The 25,097-nt window shown below is 44.5% G+C and overlaps 1 protein-coding gene across 1 annotated transcript in view; it reads left to right on the top strand.

Annotated features, from left to right (window-relative positions):
* Positions 1-25,097, top strand: part of ube2m (ubiquitin conjugating enzyme E2 M) — a 32,496-nt gene that overhangs the window by 4,359 nt on the left and 3,040 nt on the right. The window contains exons 2-5 of the mRNA XM_080217665.1: positions 13,449-13,543; positions 17,345-17,383; positions 18,186-18,289; positions 21,729-21,792. Coding sequence (XP_080073791.1) covers positions 13,449-13,543; positions 17,345-17,383; positions 18,186-18,289; positions 21,729-21,792 — 302 coding nt within the window. The remainder of the gene's footprint in view (positions 1-13,448; positions 13,544-17,344; positions 17,384-18,185; positions 18,290-21,728; positions 21,793-25,097) is intronic.

Raw genomic sequence — 25,097 nt, 5'->3', positions numbered from 1 at the left:
TCGATGGGCTGAAGGGCCTCTTTCTGTACTGTAGGGTTCTATGATCTATGATGATCCTTAAACCTATCATAATTTGCCTCAGCAGTTTAAAGCTCCCTGAGTGCCGATCCAAGAATCTAATTAAGTTGCCAATCGACAGGACAGAGTACAAAACTGTGCGCACAGTGGTTAACACTGCTTCCTCAGAAGAAGAAGAAGAAACTTAGCAATGTGGATGACGCTAATCTGTATCCCATCGGTGGCACAGTGGTTAACACTGCTGCCTCACAGTGCCAGGGACACGGGTTCGATTCCTGGCTTCACTGTCTGTGCGGAGTCTGCATATTCTCCCCGTGTCTGCATGGGTTTCCTCCCACGGTCTGAAAGACATACAGGTTAAGTGCATTGGCCATGCTAAATTCTCTTTGTGTAGCTGAACAGGCGACTAGGGGAATTTCACAGTAACTTCATTGCAGTGTTAATGTAAGTCTGCTTGTGACACAAAGTAAATTTAAACTTCAAAAAAACAGACTCAGAGATCCCAGTGTCAAAATCATCGCATGAAGACTTGATGTTAGGTGCAATAATTAAAAATAAAATTCTCCCCATGTCTGTGTAGATTTCCTCTGGGTGCTTTGGTTTCCTTCTACAATCCAAAAATGTGCCAGCAAGATGCGTTGACTGTGCTAATTTGCCCCTTAATGTCCACAGACTAGAGGATTAGCAGTAAATGTGTGGGGTTACGGGCCTAGGTGGGTTTGTTGTCGGTGCAGGCATGATGGGCTGAATGGCCTCCTTCTGCATTGTAGGGATTCTGTCATTCTGTAAAAGCACAGCTGATGCTGGAATCCAAGTCCAAAGCAAAAAATGCTGGAAATCACGGCAGGTCTGACGGCATCTGTGGAGAGAATAGAGCCAACGTTTCAAACTTTGGTGACCCTTTGTCAGAACTCTGAAGACTCATCCAGACTTAAAACATTATCATTCTGTTCCCTGTCCACAGCTGACCGTAAGGTATAGGAGCAGCAAAGCAAGGCCATTTAGCCCATCGAGTCTGCTCCGCCATTCAATCACGGCTGATAAGTTTCTCAAACCCATTCTCCTGCCTTGTCTCCGTAACCTTTGATCCCCTTGCCAATCAAGAACCTATCAATCTCTATCTTAAATACACCCAATGACCTGGCCTTCTCCTATGGCAACAAATTCCACAGATTCACCACCCTCTGGCTGAAGAAATTCCTCCCATCTTGGTTCTAAAGGGTTGTCAGTCAGATGCTGTCAGACCTGCTGAGATTTTCCAGCATTTTCTGTGTTTGTTGGAATGGCCTGTGTTGGGATTCTATGAATGACTGACTTGTGGTGGTAGGCAGAGCCAAATCAGCTTCTAGTTCAGGGCAGATTTTTGTCTAGAGGAAGGTTGGTGGGCCAATTGTGATTTTTTTTGTAATGAAGATTTGACAGCTCTGTGCCAAGACCAGAATTTTATATTCTTTTGTTTCAAGAAAGAAAGAACTGAATTCAGACTTTCAAACTCGCCCTGTGGGGTTTGAACTCGTTTCCTGGTTTGCTAGTCCAACATTATTATAAAAATGATGTGGTATCACGTATACAGGAAGTTGGTGCAGTGCCTGTCTTATTGAGTTGAATGTTAAGCCAGAGATCCTGTGACGCTGCTGCCTCACAACGCCAGGGACCCAGGTTCGATTCCTGGCTTGGGTCACTGCCTGTGCGGAGTCTGCACATTCTCCCCGTGTCTGTATGGGTTTCCTCCGGGTGCTCCGGTTTCCTCCCACAGTCCGAAAGACATGCTGGTTAGGGTGCATTGGACGTGCTAAATTCTCCAGGCGCCAGAGTGTGGCAACTAGGGGATTTTCACAGTGACTTCATTGCATTGTTAATGTAAGCCTACTTGTGACACTCTTAAATAAACTATAAGAGTCTCCACCCCCCCGTCCTTTGTTTATCTAGTCTGTTTTCTGCTCTTTCATGGGGGTGGGTAGATTTTTCTCAGCCCCATTATTGTCAGTTATTGATCTGGAGAGAATTGACTGAAGGTGAAGGTTCGTACCAAACCCACATTGATCTCTGGGGAAGTCTTAAAAAAATCAGTCAGCGGTTCAGGTAGATCATCAGCTGCAGGGGCGTTTGAAGAGTAGCTCGAGGGAGAAGGCAATTAAAGATTACGGTGACAGGTTTAGTTGAGGAAGGATGGGAGGAGGCTCAAGTGGAGTTTAAATAGTGACATGGACTGAATCGTAGAATCCCTACAGTGCAGAAGGGGTGGCACAATGGCACAACAGTTAGCACTGCTGCCTCACAATGCTAGGAACCTGGTTCAATTCCTGGCTTGGGTGACTGACTGGGTGAGTCTGCACATTCTCCTCGTGTCTGTGTGGGTTTCCTTCAGATGCTCCGTTTCACCCCACAGTCCAAAAATGTGTGGGTTAGGTGAATTGGCCAGGCTAAATTGCCCCTTAGTGTCAGGGGACTAGCTAGGGTAAACGTATGGGGTTACGGGAATAGGGCCTGAGTGGGATTGTGACGAGTACAGACTCGATGGGTCAAATGGTCTTCCTGTGTACTGTGGGGATTCTATGATTTAACGATTTGGGCAATCTTACATTATTGAACCAACTCACCGATGGGTGCAGGCACTTTCCTTGTCCAGTTTATTGCATTCATGATCTGATTGTATGATCGCACGACCGCTGAATGTTTGTCGCCTGCCATTCCTCACATTCCACCTCTGGCACCCCCTCAGCTGCTGTGTGTGCTGGTGGGCAAGGTGACAAAATTGAAGTGTCCGATTTAATCTCTAATCTCTAAACCATGATCAAAAACCAGAGAAAGGATATTGTGATTCTGCTACAGGATACGGATAGATTGGGCGACTGGGCAAAAACCTGGCAAATGGCGTCTAATGTGGGGATGTGTGAGGTCATTCACTTTGATAGGAGGAATCAAAAGGCAGGTTATTATGTAAATGGAGAGAGACTGCGGGTGAGTGAAGTGCAGAGGGCTCTGGGTGCGCTAGAGCATGACTCATAAAAAGCTGGCAGGCAGGTCCAACAAGTAATTAATTAGGCATTTTGACTTTTATTGCAAAGGGGTTAGAGTTTAAAAATAGGGTGGCTTTATTTCAATTGTACAGGGTGTTGGTGAGGCTACACCTGGAATACTGCGTACAATTTTGGTCCCCTTATCTAGTAAGGATATAGCAACATTGGAGGCAGAACAAAGGAGATTCACCAGGCTAATCCCTGGGATGAGAGGGTTGTCATTCCAAGAGGAGACAAAATAGTCCAGACCTGTTTTCCGTGGAGTTTAGAAGAGTAAGGTTCTGACCTTATTCAAACATAGAAGATCCTGAGAGGGGTTGACAGAGTAGATGGTGATGTTTTCACGAGTGGGAGAGTCTCGAACAAGGGGACACAGCTACAAGATAAAGGGCCACTCATTTAAAACTGAGGAGCGTAGAAATCTCTTCTCACAAGGGGTGGTGAATCTCTGGAATTCTGTGCCCCAAAGCATGGTGGAATCATTAGAAGTATTTAAAGTGAAGGTAGATTTGATAGAAAAGGGAAAATGACACAGAAAAGGAGCTGAGGAAGGCATAGATCATCCGTGATCATAATGAATGGAGGGGCAGGCTTGAGGGGCCGTATGGCCTATCCTGTTTCCGTTTCTTGTGTTGCACGCAGTGTGGTGTACAGTAAATGATGAAAGTGCAATGACCAAAGCAAATGTGAAATGCCATCGACAGTAGTCTGATTATGTGGTGGTATTTGAGCAGTGGCTGTTGGTGCGAATGTTTGGAGGGCTCCCTGTGCCTTGTAGATAAGGCAAGCGGGATCTTTAGCATTTTTGTAAATCACAAGAAAAGGCAGCCGGGGCCTCGGGTTCACGTCTGAGCTGAAGAATCTTCACACCGGGCGATTCCTCAGGCCACCTGGATGTGAGGCGAGTTTCTGCTCATTCAGTTCTGCCCGTCAGTGTCAGACTGTATACACTCAAAGCCCAGAGTGGGGATTTGGTGGCACAGTGGTTAGCACTGCTGCCTCACAGCGCCAGGAACTCTGGTTTGATTCTTGGCTTGGGTCGCTGTGCGAAACCTGCACATTCTCCCTGTGTCTGTGTGGGTTTCCTCTGCGTGTTCCAGTTCCCCCCTTGGTCCGAAAGTCGTGCCGGTAAGGTGCTAAATTACTCATAGAATCATAGAAACTCTACAGTGCAGAACGAGGCCATTCGGTCTATCGAGTCTGCACCAACAACAATCCCACCCCAGGCCCTATCCCTCAGTGTACCTGAGCAGACGCTGCAGTGTGAGATTAGGGAATTTTCACAGTAACTTCATTGCAGTGTTAATGTAAGTCTATTGTGACACTAATAAATAAACTTTTAAAAAAACTCTTCTGACTGAGGTGAAGGAGGCCGGAATTGGGGGAGTGCAGAGATCTCGGAGGATGATGTGGCAGGAGGATATGAAGAGGGGAGAGGCCCACTGTGGGATTTGAACACAAGGATGAGACTATTTTAAAATTGGGGTGCCACTGGACTGGGAGCCATTGTAGATCAGTGAGCAAGTGGGTGATGGGTGAATGGGATTTAGTGCGAGTGAGAGACTGGCAGCAAAACTTTGGATAAGATCATGTTTCCAGAGGTACAGAGGCATGGATAAGAGCTAAAGAAACAGGCTGGAGTGGCACGGTGGTTAGCACTGCTGCCTCACAGTGCCAGAGACCCGGGTTCAGTTCCTGACTTGGGTCAGTGTTTGTGTGGAGTTTGCACATTCTCCCCCTGTCTGCTTGGGTTTCCTCCGGGTGCTCTGGTTTCGCCCCACAGTCTGAAAGACGTGCTAGTTAGCTGCGTTGGCCATGCTAAATTCTCACTGAGTGTACCCGAGCAGGTGCTGGAGTGTGGCGACGCAGGGATTTTCACAGTAACTTCATTGCAGTGTTAATGTAAGCCTACTTGTGACTAATAAATAAACTTTAACTTTTTTAACTTTAGGTGTTTTGGGGGGATGTGGATATATAAATGAACGGAATCCCTCTCATCCCAACGCACCATGTTATTACCAGTGGGAGTTTGGGGAGTTCTGTTGACGTTCTGTGTGGTGGCTCAGGGTTGGCCTAAAATAGAACAGTTGCAATTGCAGGATTTACTCAGGTAATAGTAGGGCACTGGGGAGCATTACAGAACAAAGAGATCTAGGGATACATGTTCATAGCTCCTTGAAAGTGGAGTCACAGGCAGACAAAGTGGTGAAGAAGGCATTCGGCATGCTTAGTTTCATCGGCCAGAATGTTGAATACAGGAGTTGGAACGTCTTGTTGAAGTTGTACAAGACATTGGTAAGGTCACACTTGGAATACTGTGTGCAATTCTGGTCATTCTATTATAGAAAGGATGCTATTAAACTAGAAAGAGTGCAGAAAAGATTTACTAGGATGCTACTGGGACTTAATGGATTGAGTTATAAGGAGAGGCTGGGACTTTTTTCCCTGGAGTGTAGGAGGCTAAGGGGTGACCTTATAGAGGCCTATAAAATAATGAAGGGCACAGGTCAGCTAGATAGTCAATATCTTTTCTCAAAGGTAGGGGAATCTAAAATTAGAGGGCATAACTTGTAAGGTGAGAGGGGAGAGATACAAAAGTGTGCAGAGAGGCAATTTTTTCACACAAAGGGTGGTGAGTGTCTGGAACAAGCTGCCAGAAGTAATAGAGGTTATGTTCTTTTAGTAGAGGCAGGTTCAATTTTGTCTTAAAAAGCATTTTCATATTTACATGGATATGATGGGTATAGAGGGATATGGACCAAATGTGGGCAATTGGGATTAGCTTATGTGATTTTTAAAAAAAAAAGGTGGCATGGACAAGTTGGGCCAAAGGGCCAGTTTCCATGTGGTAAACCTCTATGACTGGAAGTAAAAGAGCGGGTTGGGGGGTTGGTCCTGTGCAGAGAACGGCTGGGTGGCACAGTGCTTAGCACAGCTGCCTCACAGTGCCAGGGACCCGGGTTCGATTCCTGGTTTGCGTTCCCTGCTAATGTCTCTAACACTGAGGAGTAATTTAGCATAGCCAATCCACCTAACCCGCACATCTTTGGACAGAAAGTGGAGTGTGGAGTCTGCACGTTCTCCGTGTCTGCATGGGTTTCCTTTGGATACTCCGGTTTCCACCCACAGTCAAAGATGTGCGGGTTAGGTGGATTGGCCATGCTAAATTGCCCCTTAGTGTCTGGGGATTAGCTAGGCTAAATGCATCGAGTTATGGGGATGGGGCTTGGGTGGGATTATGATTGGTGCAGATGATGGGCCAAACGGCCTCCTCCTCGCGGTGTAGGGATTCTATGAATGTTTAGTTGCGGCAGCTGGCGAGGTTTCTGGAAACAGAATTATTGTTTCAAGATGATTATCTTTCAGCAGAAAACATCAGGAAGTTTGTTTAATTTTCATAGAATCCCTATAGTACCTAGTCAAAGAGAAAAAGGAAGCATTTGTCAAAGCTAGGAGGTTGGGAACACGTGAAACAAGCGTGGAATACAAGGAAAGTAGAAAGAAACTTAAGTAAGGAGTAAGGAGGGCTAAAAGGGGTCACGAAAAATCATTGGCCACAGGATTAAAGAAAATCCCAAGGTTTTTTATACATATATAAAGAGCAGGAGGGTAGCCAGGGAGAGGGTTGGCCCACTCAAGGACGTTGGAGGGAATCTATGCATGGAGCCGGAGGAAATGGCGAGGTTTCAAATGAATACTTTGCATCAGTATTCACCAAAGAGAAGGACTTGGTGGATGATGAATTTGGGAAAGGGTGTGTAGATAGTTTGAGTCATGCTGAGATAAAAAAGGAAGAGGTATTGGAGTTCCTGAGAAAAATTAAGGTAGACAAGTCCCCAGGGCCTGATGGAATATATCCCAGAATACTGAGAGAGGTAAGGGAGGAAATTTGCTGGGGCCTTGGGAGAAATCTTTGTATCCTCATTGGCTACAAGTGAGGTCCCAGAGGATTGGAGAATAGCCAGCATTGTTCCTTTGTTTAAGAAGGATAGCAAGAATAATCTAGATAATTACTGGCCAATTAGCCTTACGTCAATGGTAGGGAAATTATTGGAGGAGATTCTTCGAGACAGGATTTATTCCTACTCGGAAATAAATGGACGTATTAGTGAGATGCACATGGTTTTGTGAAGGGGCGGTCGTGTCTCATGAACTTGATTGAGTTTTTTGAGGAAGTGACAAAGTTGTTTGATGAGGGTAGGGCAGTGGTTGTTGTCTACATGGACTTCAGTAAGGCCTTTGACAAGGTCACTCATGGCAGACTGTTGCAGAAGGTGAAGTCGCATAGGATCAGAGGTGAGCTGGCAAGGTGGATACAAAATTGGCTCAGTCAAAGAAGACAGAGGGTAGCAGTGGAAGAGTGTGTTTCTGAATGGAGAGTTGTGCCAAGTCGCGTTCGCCAGAGATCAGTGCTGGGACCTTTGCTGTTTGTAATATATATAAATAATTTGGAGGAAAATGTAACTGGTTTGATTAGTAAGTTTGCGGACGATACAAAGGTTTGTGGATTTGAGGATAGCGATGAGGACCATCAGAGGATACAGCAGGATATAGATCGGTTGGAGACCTGGGCGGAGAGATGGCAGATGGAGTTTAATCCGGATAAATATGAGGTAATGCATTTTGGAAGGTCTAATACAGATAGGAAATATACAGTAAATGGCAGAACCCTTAAGAGTATTGATAGGCAAAGGGATCTGGATGTACAGGTACATAGGTCATTGAAAGTGGCAATGCAGGTAGAGAAGGTAGTCAAGAAGGCATGCGGCATGCTTGCCTTCATCAGCCGGGGCATTGCGTTTTAAAATTGTCAAGTCATGTCGCAGCTTTATAGAACCTTAGTTGGGCTGCACTTGAATATAGTGTTCACTTCTAGTTGCCACACTTCCAGAAGGATGTGGAGCCTTTGGAGAGGGTACAGAAAAGATTTACCAGGATGTTGCCTGGCATGGAGGGCATTAGCTATGAGGGGAGGTTGGAGAAACTTCGTGTGTTCTCACTGGAATGACAGAGGTTGAAAGGTGACCTGATAGAAGTCTACAAGATTATGAGAGGCATGGCCAAAGTGGATAGTCAGAAGCTTTATCCCAGGGTGGAAGAGTCAATTGCTAGGGTTCACAGGTTTAAGGTGCGAGGGGCAAGGTTTAAAGGAGATGTACAAGGCAAATATTTTACATAGAGGGTGATGGGTGCCTGGAACTCGCTGCCAGGGGAGATAGGGGAAGCAGATATGGTAGTGACTTTTAAAAAGTGAGTGGACAAATACATGAATAGGATGGGAATAGAAGGATATGGTCCCTGGGAGGGTAGAAGGTTTTAGTTTAGTCAGGCAGCATGGTCGGTACAGCTTGGAGGGCCAAAGGGCCTGTTCATGTGCTGTAATTTTTTGTTCTTTGAGGCTATTTGAACGCCAACAACAATCCCACCCAAGCCCGGTACCCCGTAACCTCATGCATTTACCCTGCTAATCCACCTAACACTGAGGGGCATTTTAACATGGTCAATCCACCTAACCTGCACATCTTTGGTCACTAAGGGGCAATTTAGCCTAGCCAATCCACCTAACCTGCACATCTTTGGATTGTGGAAGGAACCTGGAACACCCGGAGGAAACCCAGGCAGACACGGGGAGAATGTGCAAACTCCACACAGTCACCCAAGCCAGGAATCGAGCCTGGGTCCCTGGCGCTGTGAGGCAGCAACACTAACCACCATGCTACCCCTATTTTGAAGTCCTTTTTAAGCGTTGGAATTGTGCACTGGACTTGTGGAATTGGAGCAGGATTTTTGAACGGGATTCAGATAAAATGATAGGTCTGCTCTTGCTTGTGATGTTAAAAATGTTGCCTGTGGCAGCAAACTCAAAACAGTGGACATTTTTGTGGGTTTCCTCTTTGGACCCAGAAATGTAGTGTGGCTGTTGGGATTTATACAAGAGGTGTGACCTTGTTGTTTGCACTGTTTGACCTTTCTCCCCACTCGATAGTGCGATTTTTGTCACTAAGTTACCATGGAGTGTCGTGGTTCTGTTATTAATAATTACTAATTACTGAAAAATAGTCTGGGTGGAGTACAAATTGCATCATTTGGAGAGGTGAGATTTCAAGTTCAACCTAAAAAGTCATTTTTTAAAAAGTTAGTGGAATTGAGGCTTATTTATTGTCACATGTATTGGGGTTATGGTGAAAAGTATTGTTTCTTGCGCACTACATAGACAAAGCATACCGTTCATAGAGTATATGGGGGAGAAGGAAAGGAGAGGGTGCAGAATTTAGTGTTACAGTCATAGGGTGTAGAGAAAGAACTTAACGTATGGTAGGCGCATTCAAAAATCTGATGGCAGCAGGGAAGAAGCTGTTCTTGAGTAGCTGGATATGTGATCTCAGACTTTTGTATCTTTTTCCCAATGGAAGAAGGTGGAAGAATGTTTGTCCAGGGTGTGTGAGACCCTTGATTACGCTGGCTGCTTTCCCAAGGCAGTGGGAAGTGTAGATGGAGTCAGTGGATGGGAGGCTGGTTTGTGTGATGAACCCAGTGTAGTTTCTTGCAGTCTTGGGCAGAGCAGGAGCCATACCAAGCTGTGATACATCCAAAAAGAATGCTTTCTATGGCACATCTGTAAAAATTGGTGAGAGAAGCTGTCACGACTCCTGATTTTGCATTATAAAGGTTTGTTTTTGAGGTGGCACGGTGGTGCAGTAGTTAGCATTGCTGCCTCATAGCGCCAGGGACTGGGGTTCGATTCCCAGCTTGGGTCACTGTGCAAAGTCTGCACGTCATGCGTGGGTTTCCTCCGGATGCTCCGGTTTCTTCCCACAGTCCGAAAGACATGTTGATTAAGTGGATTGGCAATGCTAAATTCGCCCTCAGTGTACCTGAACAGGCGCCAGAGTGTGGCAACCAGGGAATTTTCACAGTAACTTCATTGCAGTGTTAATGTAAGACTGCTTGTGATACTAATAAATAAATATAAACTTTAAAAGTTGGTTCACTAATGTTCCTTATGGAAAGAACCCTGCCGTACCTGTCTGATTTGACCTTATCTGTGACTACAGTCCCACAATGACTTGCTTGGCTCTTCACTATCCTCTGAACTGCACATTAAAAAAAACAGCAACTAGGAAATGCCTTGCCCTCATCTCGAACAAATGAGTTGTTTAAAAAAAAGTATCATGTCAGTATGGGGAATGGAAAATGTTGTACATCCTTCAGGCCTCGAGTCATAGAATCCCTGCAGTGCAGAGGCAGGCTGTTCGGCCCATTAAGGCTGCACCAGCAAATATCTCATCCAGCCCCTCTTCCCATGTATATACCCTGCTAATTTCCCTGACACTAAGGGGCACTTTAGCCTGGCCAAGCCACCTAACCCACGCATCTTTTGACTGGGAGGAAACCCACGCAGACATGGGGAGAACGTGCAGTCTCCACATAGACAGTGACCCAAGGCCAGAATCGAACCCAGATTCCTGGTGCTGTGAGGTAGCAGCGCTAACCACTGTACCACCCAGGGGAGTGAGGCGACTTCTTGCATGCCAGCATACCTTCTAATTCTATATTTTACTTTTCGTCTTCGCTTCTAAGACTTAATTCTAATTCTTTTAAACTCTTTCTCTACATCTTTGCTATGACTGTAACCCTACATTCTGCACCCTCTCCTCTACGAATGGTGTGCTTTGTCTATGTAGCGCGCAAGAATCAAGACTTTTTACTGTATGTTAATACAAGTGACAATAATAAATCAATTCAAATAAGTCAAAGTAAACTGAGTTGTTAGTTGCTTATGGCAATGATTTGCAATTGAAAGCTTCTCTCAAAATGCTAACCCCCCTTTCGCCTCTCCACTGCTCACCCCAAAAGTTTCCCTTTTCTCCTCATCCAGTTGGAGAGAGTCCTGTGGGAGCAGTGAGTTCTGTAAAGTGGCCAGCTTGCACACACTTCCCAGATGGCCCATTTTACCAGGGTTATTGTCTCCGGCAGTTGAGCGCAGTCCTGTCCTCAACCGGACGTCTGCACCCACACGATGTCACTGTACAGCACTCAGCCTGGCTGGTTCCCCCTCTGTGTTGCTGAGGCCATTTGTTAACACACACACACCTGCCCCCCCAGCCGCCTATCCTTCGAACTGGTCTGTTTTTTGCTTTGTGTATATTCTGTGTAAAATTCATGAAACATTCCTTCACCTTTCTGAAGGGGAGGCCAGGCTTAGTGGATCTTGATCCCAGATGTATGAGAGCTAGATTGCCACACTGGCTCTTGTTCATCTATTAAATTGCAAAACAGTTTTGACATGTCTGTTGCAACTTATGATAAACTTTTCTGTGAGGTATCTGTGTGGGGCTGGCACAGTGGTTAGCTACATCACAGCTCCAGGCATCTGGCTTCGATTCCTGACTTGGGTCACTGTCTGTAGAGTTTGCATATTCCCCCCCCCCCACCCCCCGGATCTGCATGCGTTTCCTCCCACAGTGCAAAGATGTGCAGGTTAGGTTGATTGGATGTTCCAGGATGTGATAAGTTAGAAGGATTGGCAGGGTAACTCAGCGGAGATGGGGCCTGGGTAGGATTGTTGTTGGTGCAGACTCGATGGGCCGAATGGCTGCCTCCTGCACTGTAGGGATTCTATGATTTTTGCTAATGATTGCTGGACACTGACTGTTTTGCTGTTCAGCTATTTCCATGGCGTAAGGAGAAGTGAATCATTTTAGAGGCGGAAATCTGAAATAAGAACAGAAATTGCTGGAAATACTCAGTAAATCAGGCAGCATCTGTGAGAACAGGCCTGATTTGTTGAGTATTTTCACCATATTCTGGTCTTTGTTTCTGTTATCTTCTCTGTGTCTGCCCCCGCCAGGACACAAGTCAGGCGTGTTTCTTCAAAAGGAGCTCTTCAAACTGCCCCTAATGAAATAAAAACAAAACTTACTCCAACTTATAAATCAAAGAAAGGGTTTAATAAAGAAACATCATTACTCCAAGCATGGGGCCTCAGCCTGGGCCACTCCCAGCTTCCAGCAATTCGACATAGTTCCTCATTTATAGTGAATCAGTTGGTCAGCTGACTATTACATCACTCTGTGATTGGTTGCATGGTTTACTGGATCGGCTGACCCTTGCATATTGTTCCCATGGTCACATTACATCCAATACAAATTTGTCATTGGTTACATTTCTATTAAGGCATGTGATGGAATCCTCTCCACTTGCCTGGATGGATGCAGCTCCAACAACACTCAAGAAGCTCAACACCATCTACTAGGCAATGGCCTAGTGGCATTATCACTGGACTATCAATCCAGAAACTCAGCTAATGTTCTGGGGACCCAGATTCGAATCCCGCCAAGACAGATGGTGAAATCTGAACTCAACAAGAAAATATTTGGAATTAAGAATCTACTGATGACCATAAAACCATTGTCGGAAAAACACATCTGGTTCACTAATGTCCCTTAGGGAAGGAAATGTGCCGTCCTTACCTGGTCTGGCCTACGTGTGACTCCAGAGCCACAGCAATGTGGTTGATTCTTAAATGTCCTTGGGCAACTAGGGATGGGCACAAAATGCTGCCCAGCCAGTGATGCCCCTGTCCCACAAATAATTTTTCTCAAAAACAGCCCCACTTGATTGGCACGCCTCCCACCGCCTACAACATTCTCTCCGTCACAGTGGCAGTGGTGTGTACCATCCACAAGATGCACTGCAGCAGTTCTCCAAAGATTCTTTGACAGCACCTTCCAAACCTGTGACCTCTGCCACCTGCAGATTTGAAATACCACTGACTGCAAATTTCCCCCTCCCAATCCACTCACCATCCTGACTTGAAACTGTATAATCGTTCCTTCACTAGCACTGGTCAAAATCCGAGAATTCTGTCCCGAACAGCACCATGGGTGACTTCACTGATTTAAATAGCCAGCTCACAACTACCGTACATGATTAATTAAGAATACTGGTCTTTCCAGTGACATTTTCATCCTATAAGTTTAAATATAATTATTATAGTTTAATCTGTAGTACCATACTGCCAGCCTTTGAAATGCTTTAAGAATGCACAAGTTCTCCTTTGAAATAAATCTGATTAGAGCAGTTAATTGGGTTTTAAAAGGAAAGTTGACATTTGAAGCTTGTTTATTATTGTCACAAGTAGGCTTACATTAACATTGAAGTTAATGTGAAACTCTGGTGCCTGCTTGGGTACACTGAGGGAGAATTTTAGCACGGCCAGTGCACCCCGAACCATCACGTTTTTCAGAATGCGGGAGGAAACCCACGCAGACACGGGGAGAATGCGAGACTCCGCACAAGCAGTGACCCAAGCTGGGAATTGAACCCGGGTCCCTGGCGCCGTGAGGCAGCAGAGCTAGTCACTGTGGTCCTTTACTGACTTTTCCTGTTTGATTTTTTTCTTTCCAGATATAAATGAGTTGAATTTACCTAAAACCTGTGAGATAGTTTTTCCAGACCCTGATGACCTCCTCAACTTCAAACTTATCATCTGTCCAGATGAAGTAAGTGGTGAACGGCTCTTGATAATTGGCCTGATTAAAAATGTCATGTCGGGATGTGAGTTCAGCATGTCTCATTTAATACATTGTCAATGTTGAAAAGATCTCCACCATTGGTGGAGGCAAAGATTCTCGACTTGGAGAGGTCAATTTTAATGGTCTCTTTCACAGTGGAACTCTCCTTCACACAACCATTTGGTGAGGGAAATTCCATACCAGCGTTGGTGATTTGGAGTGATAGTTTCGAGACCCCAGATCCCAGCAACTGTGGGACTTGTGTTCTGCATAGTAAAACAAGAGATGATCTTCATTCTGAAGGGGCCTTGGAGTAAATGCTGCAAGATTGTTTCTACTGATGGGGGAATCTAAATCACAGGGGCACAGTCTTGAGGATAAATGGCCAATCATTTGGTCCCTGTTTCTGAGGAAAGATGTACTGCTATTGGAGGCAGTTCAGAGGAGGTTCACTAGATTGATTCCAGAGATATGAGGGGTTTGTCGTGTGAAGAGAGATTGAACAGTTTAGGCCGATACTCTCTGGAATTTAAACGAATGACTGGAGATCAAATTGAGGTAAATAAAATGAGGTGAAGTTGCTAGCATTGGACTGGGATAGACAAAGTAAGATGATGAAGGAGCAGCGCTCCGAAAGCTTGTGTTACCAAATAAACCTGTTGGACTTTAACCTGGTGTTGCGAGATTACTTAAAATGATCAAAGGTACAGATAAAATAGACGTGGAGCGGATGCTTCCTCTTGTGGGGCATTCTAGGATGAGAGTCATAGTCTTAGGATAAGGGGTAGCAAATTTAAAACAGAGTTGAGGAGAAACTACTTCTCCCAAAGGGTTGTGAATCTGTGGAATTCCCTACCCCAAAGTGTGGATGTTGGCAATAAATTTGAGGAGTTAGACAAATTTTTAATTGGTGATGTGTTGAATGGGGAGAATGCAGGAAAATGGGGATGAGGAGCATATCAGCCATGATCGAATGGTGGAGCAGACTCGGCTCCTATATCTTACCAACTTATGACTGAGTTGAGGAGAAAATTCTTCACTCAAAGGGTTGTGGTCCTCTGGAGAATTCTTTGTGCTGCAGGATTCTTCATTGTTGGAACGCACTTTTGGTCAGGATGGATAGCTGACTGGCGCTTCAGGGAATAGAGGGATATTGGGGGGACGGGGCTGTGAGGGGAGTTGGAGCCCAAGTTCATGCCCAATTGTATTGACTGATGGAACAGGTTTGATGTGAAGCTCGGTTTATTCTGGTCCGATTTCTTGTGGTTAAATGGAGACCAGATACAATTGTTGGGGGGGGAGGAGATTTGGGGCGGTCAGCTGCCTGCTCCAGTTACTCTTCCTGGGAAGGGTGACCCCACCCCCGCAGATGGATGTCGAGTAGCTTGGCTGTGACGCCTTCCACTGTTGAAGATCGCTGAAAGTGTTTATTTGGGTGTGACACCCCTTTGGACGGCAAGGGGTGGCACAGTGTGTGCTGCCTCACTGCCAGGGGTCCGGGTTCGATTCCCCAGCTTGGGTTACTGTCTGTGTGGAGTTTGTACGATCTCCCCCGCGTCTGCGTGGGTTTCCTCCAGATGCTCCGGTTTCCTCCCCCAGTCCAAAGATGTGCAGGTTAGGTGGATTGGCCATGCTAAATTGCCCCTTAGTGTCCCGTGATGTGTAGGTTAGAGGGATTAGTGGGGTAAATATGTGGGGTTATAGGGCCTGGGTGGGATTGTTCTAGATGCAGCTGAATGGCCTCCTTCTGCACTGTAGGGATTTTATGATTGCGTGTGGTGGGGTTGGGCGCACAGTGTAGACAGGTGGGGGAATTTCAGTAAGGCGTGCTTCCATCAGGACCAGGTGGCGAGGAGATTCCAAGCGCGGCCACAGATGCATGTCAAAGTTTTCCGGAGATTCCATGTCCTAGTTCCTGATAATTTGTCGAGAAAAGTTCCACAAGGAATCCACCTAGATTTTCCAACCAATTGTGAAATGATGCATCTGAAACAGAAAAGTGCTTCATACAGTGAGAGAGAGACACCCCCCACCCCCACACACACTAATACACACACTCCTATTTTTGTAATCTGCGTTAGGTAGAGAATTGACCTGGAGTAATAATCCTAGAAGGAGTTTTGTCTATTTGATCCAGTGAGATTAAATGTAAATGGAATTTGCTGTGATTGTACATCTGGGGTAGGGGGCATTCTGCACGGATAAAGTATTGGGAGTCTAGAACGAGGGGACGTTGCACAGAAGTTCGAATCCCACCTCCCAGCGCTGAAATTGGGATACACACCTACACACGCAGGGTGATGGAAGTTTAGAATCGCTGTCACAAATGGGTCAATTCGTTTTCAAACTTAGCTTGACAGATTTTGTCTTTGATATATAGAATAGAAACACAGCTGAATGTGGGTGGCACAGTGGATTGCACAACTGCCTCATAGTGCGAGAGACCTGCCAAATTGGCCCTGGTGTCAGGGGGATTAGCAAGGTAAATATGTAGGATGGTAAATATGTAGGATGGGAATAGGGCTTGGGTGGGATTGTGGTAGGCGCAGACTCGATGGGCCAAATGGCCCCCTCCTGCACTGCCAGGATTCCGAGGATATGAAGTTCGGGCACAGAATAACAATAGCCTTTGGTGAGTTGTGGAACGGAATTGGAACATAGGAATTAGGAGCAGAAGTCGGCGAATTCAGCCCTTCGAGCCTGCTCCGTCATTCAAACAGATCATGGCTGATCTCTCCCTGGTCTCAAACCCACCTCCCCAGCTGTCCCCCATTTTGTGAATGCCCCTAATGGAATGTCATCCAGTGATATTGAACTGGATAGGTTTTGGACTTGTGTGTTGTAGAATCATATATCACTGAAGGAGCCACTTGGCCCATCGAGATGTGCGAGCTGTCTCGCACTGTCCAATTTGTACCACTTCATAGTATCCCTACAGTGCAGAAGGAGGCCATTCAGCCCATCGAGTGTGCACTGACCATAATCCCGCCCAGGCCCTATCCCTGTAACCCCACACAGTTACCCTAGCTAATCCCCTGACACTAAGGGGCAATTTAGTGTGGCCAGTCCACCTAACCAGCACATCTTTGGAGGAAACCAGAAGAAACCACGCAGACATGGGGAGAACATGCAAACTCCGCACAGTCATCTAAGGTTGGAATTGAACCTGGGTCCGTGGTGCTGTGAGGCAGCAGTGCTAACCACTGTGCCACCATGCCGCCCCCATTCCTCACTATTTCCCGGGAGGTATACTGATCTGACCTTTTTTATGCAGGTATCTCATTTCCTTTTGAAATCTGCTCCTTTCATCCTGTGCGTTCCAGATCACAGCAACGCAGAGTGACCCCCCCCTCTTAGCTGAACCTCAAACCCTGACCTTTCAGTCAATTATTTTAAGTGCCCTCTGGCCTCTTGGGGAAAATTGAAGATTGACTTTGGTGTGTTTGGTTTGCATCTCATATGAAGCTATTGCCCCTTCACCTGATGAAGGGACAACGCTCCGAAAGTTCATGCTACCAAATGAATCTGTTGGACTTTAACCTGATGTTGTGAGACTTCTTACTATGCTACCCCAGTCCAACGCAGGCATCTGCCCTTCTAAACTATTTTATTTCACTGGAGTTCAGTTGGAACAGAACACGTGTGCTTATTCTGTAATGGTGAATGGAAAAAGGGCTTTTTATATCTGTTTTGTGTCTGACCCGTTGGTACCTACAGAACTTTTATTTTCCCTTAACTGCAGTTCGTAAATGTTCCTTGTTTTAAACTTTTCTTTCTTTTTCCTTTCAGGGGTTCTATAAAGGAGGGAAGTTTGTATTTAGCTTTAAGGTAAGTGGAAGCAACGATGGTCATATGCAGTAGGGGCAGGAATAGCTCCTCGAGCCTGCTCTGCCATTCAATAAGATCACTGCAACTGTGATTTTAACCTCAGCTCTATGTTTCCACTTACCCCCAACCTCTCATCCCCTTATCAAGAATCTTATCTCGTTCTGCCTTAATGATATTCGAAGACTCTGCTTCCATCACCTTTGGAGGAAGAGAGTTCCAAAGCCCTCTAAGAGAAAAAAACTTCTCCGTATCTCTGCCTTAAATGCGTGGTCCCTTACTTTTAAACAGTGGCCCCCCTAGTTCTCGATCTTGCACAAGGGGAAGCATCTCCACGTTGACAGTACAATGGTTAGTGGTGCTGCCTCTCAGCAGCCAGGTTCAATTCCGGCCTTGGGTCACGGCCTGTGTGTGGTTTGCATGTTCTCCTCGTGTCTGCGTGGGTTTCCTCCGGATGCTCCGGTTTACTCCCGCAGTCCAAAAGAAGTGCACGTTGTGTGGTGCAGGTTAGATGAATTAGCCATGGTAAATGTGTGTGGGGTTACGATGATAGAAGGCCCAACTGTCACCCAACCCGGGAATCTTACCCTGGAGACCGAGTCATTGGGTATATTCAAGGCTGAGATTGTTGAACTTTGAGGGAGTTGAGGGTTATCGGGGAGAGGGTTTGGGGGGGGTGGGGTGGGGAACGGTCAGGAAAGTGGCCTTGACACCAAGGTTGGGTCAGCCACGATCTTACTGACTGCTGAGCAAGCTGAAGGGGCCACTTCCTGTTCTTGTTCTTAGGCATCTGTGTGCTTTGCAGGTTGGACAAGGATATCCGCACGATCCTCCGAAGGTGAAATGTGAAACCATGGTATATCATCCGAACATCGATTTAGAAGGCAATGTTTGTCTAAACATCCTCAGGTAGGTGGAGATTGCGTCGGAAAGCGTGCAGGCAGCTTGCTCAGCTGCTCTTCTTCCCCAGGCTTCAAGCTCTCGTATATTTCAGGTGTAGGTCGTATCATCCTCTCGTCAGCTTATAGGGTGCATGTATGTGCTTGTGTGGTGTATGTACATAGCGTGCCATGGAATGCCACTAATACAAGGCGGTGCGTAGTTGGAAACATAGTTTCAGTTCAATTCTTGGGTAATGTCTGTAAACCAAATGTTTCACGTGACGATTGGCAGATTTTAGATTTGCCGTTATTGATTCTGCCCCTGGTCTCTGATCAGACCAAGACAGTCTTATTTCAAAGAGAACAGAGAACAAAGAAAATTACAGCACAGGAACAGACCCTTTGGCCCTCCAAGCCTGCATCGACCGTGCTGCCCGACTGAACTAAAACGTCTACCCTTCTGGGGACCATATCCCTCTATCCCCATCCTATTCACATGTTTAAGACTCACTATTGTATCTGCTTCCACTACCTCCCCGGCAACGAGTTCCACCACCCACTGTATGACAAAGTTGCCTCATACTCCAACCTCTCCTCATAGCTAATGCCCTCCGTACCAGGCAACATCCTCGTGAATCTTTTCTGTACCCTCTCCAAAGTCTCCACATCTTTTGGCCTAACTAAGATTCTATAAAGCTGCAACATGACTTGCCAATTTTTAAACTTAATGCCCCAGCCAAAGAAAGCAAGCATGCCATATGCCTTCTAGACTACCTTCTCCACCTGCGTTGCCACTTTCAGTGACCTGTGTACATTCAGATCTCTCTGCCTATCAGCACTCTTGAGGGTTCTGCCATTTACTGTATATTGTGCTTTATGAGGTGGACATGCTGGCATTGGACTGGGGCGGACACAGTAAGAAGTCTCACAACACCAGGTTAAAGTCCAACAGGTTTATTTGGAATCATGAGCTGTCAGAGCACTGTTCCTTCATCAGGTGATTGATGAAAGCTCGTGATTCCAGATAAACCTGTAGAACTTTAACCTGGTGTTGTTACACTTCTTACCTCATTTTTATTGATGGGCTCAGAAAGGCTGTCAAATAGGCAGTAGGAAATTTGTATTTTCTGCTGAGCTGTATCACAAATTGATATTTCTTCAGAAGGAACTTTTCAAATGCAGAAAATAAAAATATAACAAAACTTCCTCCAACTTATAAATCAAAGAGAGGGTATAAGAAAGAAATTTCATTGCTCCAAACTTGGGGCCTTGCCCTCGGCCTCTCCAAGCTCTCCCACAATTCTTATTTATGTAGTCAGGTGATCATCACATCATTCTGTAATTGGTTTACTGGGGTCAGCTGACTCTTACAGCTTGTTACCATTGGTGACATTACATCCAATACAAAGTTGTCACTGGTTATATTCTAACATAGGGTTCTATCGTCCGAGGAGAGTCGGTTGGACGATAGACCGCCAATGTCTCAGCGGTGGTTGTCTTCACTTTTTTTTTTGTTTCTCATTGTGGTTTTTTTGGGTCTGCGGTCCATCAGAAGGCTTCCAAACACCAGTGCTGCTCACAAACCAGCTCCCTCGGTACATCAGATTCCAGAGTCCACTGTCACTTGCTTTCAGTGTCGCTCAGCTCCAGTTTGCCAATGACATTTGAGAGGTCACCATCTAACCAGGCACTGATGCCGTGTGTCCACACATCATATACCGCTTACATTTATCAAAATAAAATACAGACAGAAGGATGCACCCAAACAGGCGGGCACGTGTACACAGGCGCTTAAAAACAAGCGCCCAGACATGTACACACTCATGCACGCACACGCAAATCTTGTGTGTGCTGGAAACTCAGAGTCGTAGGCATATACAGCACGGAGACAGGCCCTTTGGCCCAACTTGTCCATGCCGCCCTTTTTTTAAAAACCCCTAAACGAATCCCAATTGCCTGCATTTGGCCCATATCCCTCTATACCCATCGTACCCACGTAACTATCTGAATGTTCTTTAAAATATAAAATCGTACCCGCCTCTACTATTGCCTCTGACAGCTTGTTCCAGACACTCACTACTCTCTGTGTGAAAAGATTGCCCCTCTGGATACTTTATCTCTCCCCCCTCACCTTAAACCTATGCCCTCTAGTTTTAGACTCCTCTACCTTTGGGAAAGATATTGACTATCTTGCTGATCTGTGCCCCTTATCATTTTATAGACCTCTATAAGGTCACCCCTCAGCCCCCTACGCTTCAGAGGAAAAAGTCCCAGTCTATTCAGCCTCTCTTTATAACTCAATCCATCAAGTCCCGGTAGCATCCTAGTAAATCTTTTCTGCTGACCAGGTTTCCTAAACTAAAGTAGTCCCATTTGCCTGCATTTTACCTATAGCCCTCTAAACCTTTCCCATCCATGTATCTGTCCAAATTCTTTTAACTGTTGTAATTGTACCTGCCTCTACCACCACCTCTGGCAGCTCGTTCCACACACACACCACTCTCTGTGTGGGAAAAGTTTCCCCTCAGGTCTTTGTAAATCTTTCCCTTCTCACCTTAAACCTATGCCTTTAGTTTTGGACTCCCCTACCCTGGGGAAAAGATCTGGGCTATTCACCTTATCTATGTCCCTCATGATTTTATAAACCTCTAGAAAGTCTCATCTTTCTATGCTCCAAGAAAAAGAAGTCCCAGCCTATCCATCCTCTCCTTACAATTCTGGTCCTGTGACATCCTGGTAAATCTTTTTTGCACCCTTCCCAATTTAATAACATCCTATAGCAGGGTGACTAGAATTGTATGCAGTGTTTCAAATGTGACTGTACCAATGTCTTGTGCAGTTGTAACATAATGTCCCAACTCCTGTACACAAGGCTCTGACCGATGAAGGCAAGTGTGCCAAATGCTGCCTTCACCACTCTATCTTCCTGTGACACCACTTTCAAGGGGCTATGTACTTGCCCCCCGCTCAATCTCTGTTTGACAATACTCCACAGATCCTACCATTGGCTGTGTAAGTCCTGCCCCTGATCTGTCTTACCAAAAAGCAACAGCTTGCATTTATTGGAATTAAACTCCATCTGCCATTCCTCGGCCCAGTTGATCAAGATCCCATTGTCGTTTTGGATAAGCTCCACCTCAGGCAGCATCACTGAGAGAAGCAAACATTGTTATTAGACCCAGCTGGAAGAAGGTAGGAATTTTAGGCGTCTGTAAGCAAGCATGGAGCTGAGGGAAGAAAAGAGGAAGAGCCAGGACAGGGTAGGAATGGTTAAATACCAAAAGGGATAATTCTAGCAGCCAGTTACACTGCATCATGCAGCAGTGTCATAGCAAGGTAAGGGTTACTATCACTCCATTGAGTAAAGTTAAGGATCATGTATTGCTGTTTATTTATTCAAGTAATCATCACTTGGGGATGATTGTACAAACACTGTCTTTAATCATTCTCCTGTTTTCTTTGCACAGAGAGGACTGGAAACCTGTATTAACAATAAACTCTATAATTTATGGGCTGCAGTACCTGTTCTTGGTAAGTGGCTAAAGCAGCACAGGCTTGTCTTTAAGTGTGTTCTTGCTGTGAGTAACATTAAACCCTCTCCAATGCCCCGGTCCTCTGAGCATCAAATAAGATAACAGTGCATTTAGAATGGAGGTGGTTTCAGAGATTGGGTTGCCAGGACTTCTGTACCATAGAGTCAACCCCCATAAATTGTGTGTGTGTATGTGAGAGAGAGAAATCGATCCTACTAAATCTGTGTGTGAGATCTATCCTGTTAAATCTCTGTGTGTGTGTGATCTGTTCTATTAAATCTGTGTGTGTGTGGTCTGTTCTATTAAAACTGTGTGTGTGATCTGTTCTATTCAATCTGTGTGTGTGTGAGATCTGTTCTATTAAATCTGTGTGTGTGATGTGTTCTATTAAATCTGTGAGTGTGATCTGTTCTATTAAATCTGTGAGTGTGATCTGTTCTATTAAATGTGTGTGTGATCTGTTCTATTAAATGTGTGTGTGTGTGATCTGTTCTATTAAATGTGTGTGTGTGTGATCTGTTCTATTAAATGTGTGTGTGTGTGATCTGTTCTATTAAATGTGTGTGTGTGTGATCTGTTCTATTAAATGTGTGTGTGAGATCTGTTCTATTAAATGTGTGAGATCTGTTCTATTAAATGTGTGAGATATGTTCTATTAAATGTGTGTGTGATCTGTTCTATTAAATGTGTGTGTGATCTGTTCTATTAAATGTGTGTGTGATCTGTTCTATTAAATGTGTGTGTGTGATCTGTTCTATTAAATGTGTGTGTGTGATCTGTTCTATTAAATGTGTGTGTGATCTGTTCTATTAAATGTGTGTGATCTGTTCTATTAAATGTGTGTGTGTGATCTGTTCTATTAAATGTGTGTGTGATCTGTTCTATTAAATGTGTGTGTGATCTGTTCTATTAAATGTGTGTGAGATCTGTTCTATTAAATGTGTGTGTGATCTGTTCTATTAAATGTGTGTGTGATCTGTTCTATTAAATGTGTGTGTGATCTGTTCTATTAAATGTGTGTGTGATCTGTTCTATTAAATGTGTGTGTGATCTGTTCTATTAAATGTGTGTGTGATCTGTTCTATTAAATGTGTGTGATCTGTTCTATTAAATGTGTGTGTGATCTGTTCTATTAAATGTGTGTGTGATCTGTTCTATTAAATGTGTGTGTGATCTGTTCTATTAAATGTGTGTGTGATCTGTTCTATTAAATGTGTGTGTGATCTGTTCTATTAAATGTGTGTGTGATCTGTTCTATTAAATGTGTGTGTGATCTGTTCTATTAAATGTGTGTGTGATCTGTTCTATTAAATGTGTGTGTGATCTGTTCTATTAAATGTGTGTGTGATCTGTTCTATTAAATGTGTGTGTGATCTGTTCTATTAAATGTGTGTGTGTGATCTGTTCTATTAAATCTGTGTGTGTGATGTGTTCTATTAAATCTGTGTGTGATGTGTTCTGTTAAATCTGTGTGTGTGTGATGTGTTCTATTAAATCTGTGTGTGTGATCTGTTCTATTAAATGTGTGTGTGATCTGTTCTATTAAATGTGCGTGTGATCTGTTCTATTAAATGTGCGTGTGATCTGTTCTATTAAATGTGCGTGATCTGTTCTATTAAATGTGCGTGATCTGTTCTATTAAATGTGCGTGTGATCTGTTCTATTAAATGTGCGTGTGATCTGTTCTATTAAATGTGCGTGTGATCTGTTCTATTAAATGTGTGTGTGATCTGTTCTATTAAATCTGTGTCTGTGTCTGATCTGTTGTATTAAATCTGTGTCTGTGTGATCTGTTCTATTAAATCTGTGTCTGTGTCTGATCTGTTGTATTAAATCTGTGTGTGTGTGAGATCTGTTCTGTTAAATCTGTGTGTGTGTGAGATCTGTTCTGTTAAATCTGTGTGTGTGTGAGATCTGTTCTGTTAAATCTGTGTGTGTGTGAGATCTGTTCTATTAAATCTGTGTGTGTGTGAGATCTGTTCTGTTAAATCTGTGTGTGTGTGAGATCTGTTCTGTTAAATCTGTGTGTGTGTGAGATCTGTTCTGTTAAATCTGTGTGTGTGTGAGATCTGTTCTATTAAATCTGTGTGTGTGTGATCTGTTCTATTAAATCTGTGTGTGTGTGTGAGATCTATCCTATTAAATCTGTGTGTGTGATCTATCTCCTATTAAATCTGTTATATAGTCTTTATTCTGAGACATGGCCGTGCATGCAGTTGGTTACTCCTACCACTGGGTGGAGCTTGCCAAGGTCCAGAAGCCATGAGCCAGCGAGTCTGCACCCTTAAATGTGAGCTCGCTCAACAGTTGAGCAATAAGACTGTTGTCTACTTGCAAATTGCCAGTCACGGTGTCTTCAGCGCTCTGCTTATTTCAGGCAGTAGCAGCTCGTGACTTCCAACAAATTTTATTCTGTGTCTCTGTCATTGAATATCAGCTGAGGCTCACTCAGAAATACTTTCCTGTTGAGTTGCAAAGTCCTGGCTTGAACTCCAGGACTTGAGTGCACAAATCCACACTGGCACTCCCGTGCTGTACCGAGGGGGTACTGCACTATCTGGACCATGGCAAGCTCCTCCCAGTGGCAGAAGTAACCAACTGCAGGCATGACTATGACTCAGAATAGAGACCGTATAACAAGATTTAATAGGGGATAGATCACGCGCACAAATTTAATAGGATAAATCTCTCGCACAGATTTAATAGGATAGATCACACACACAGATTTAATAGGATAGATCACACACACAGATTTAATAGGATAGATCACACACACAGATTTAATAGGATAGATCTCATGCACAGATTTAATAGGATAAATCTCACACACAGATTTAATAGGATAGATCACACACACAGATTTAATAGGATAGATCACACACAGATTTAATAGGATAGATCACACACACAGATTTAATAGGATAGATCTCACACACAGATTTAATAGGATAGATCTCATGCACAGATTTAATAGGATAGATCTCACGCACAGATTTAATAGGATAGATCTCACGCACAGATTTAATAGGATAGATCACACACACACATTTAATAGGATAGATCACACACACAGATTTAATAGGATAGATCACACACACAGATTTAATAGGATAGATCTCATGCACAGATTTAATAGGATAAATCTCACGCACAGATTTAATAGGATAAATCTCACGCACACTGTCAGACATGCCACACTTTGAATTGATTTATTATTGTCATGTGTATTGGGAGAAGTGAAAAGTATTGTTTCTTGTGTGCTATACAGACAAAGCATACCATTCATAGAAAAGGAAAGGTTAG

This window comes from Carcharhinus amblyrhynchos, chromosome 35, assembly GCF_965287045.1.
Source record: "Carcharhinus amblyrhynchos chromosome 35, sCarAmb.v2.hapA, whole genome shotgun sequence".
NCBI classification, from domain to species: domain Eukaryota; kingdom Metazoa; phylum Chordata; class Chondrichthyes; order Carcharhiniformes; family Carcharhinidae; genus Carcharhinus; species Carcharhinus amblyrhynchos.
This window is presented reverse-complemented; position numbering and strand designations above follow the sequence as displayed.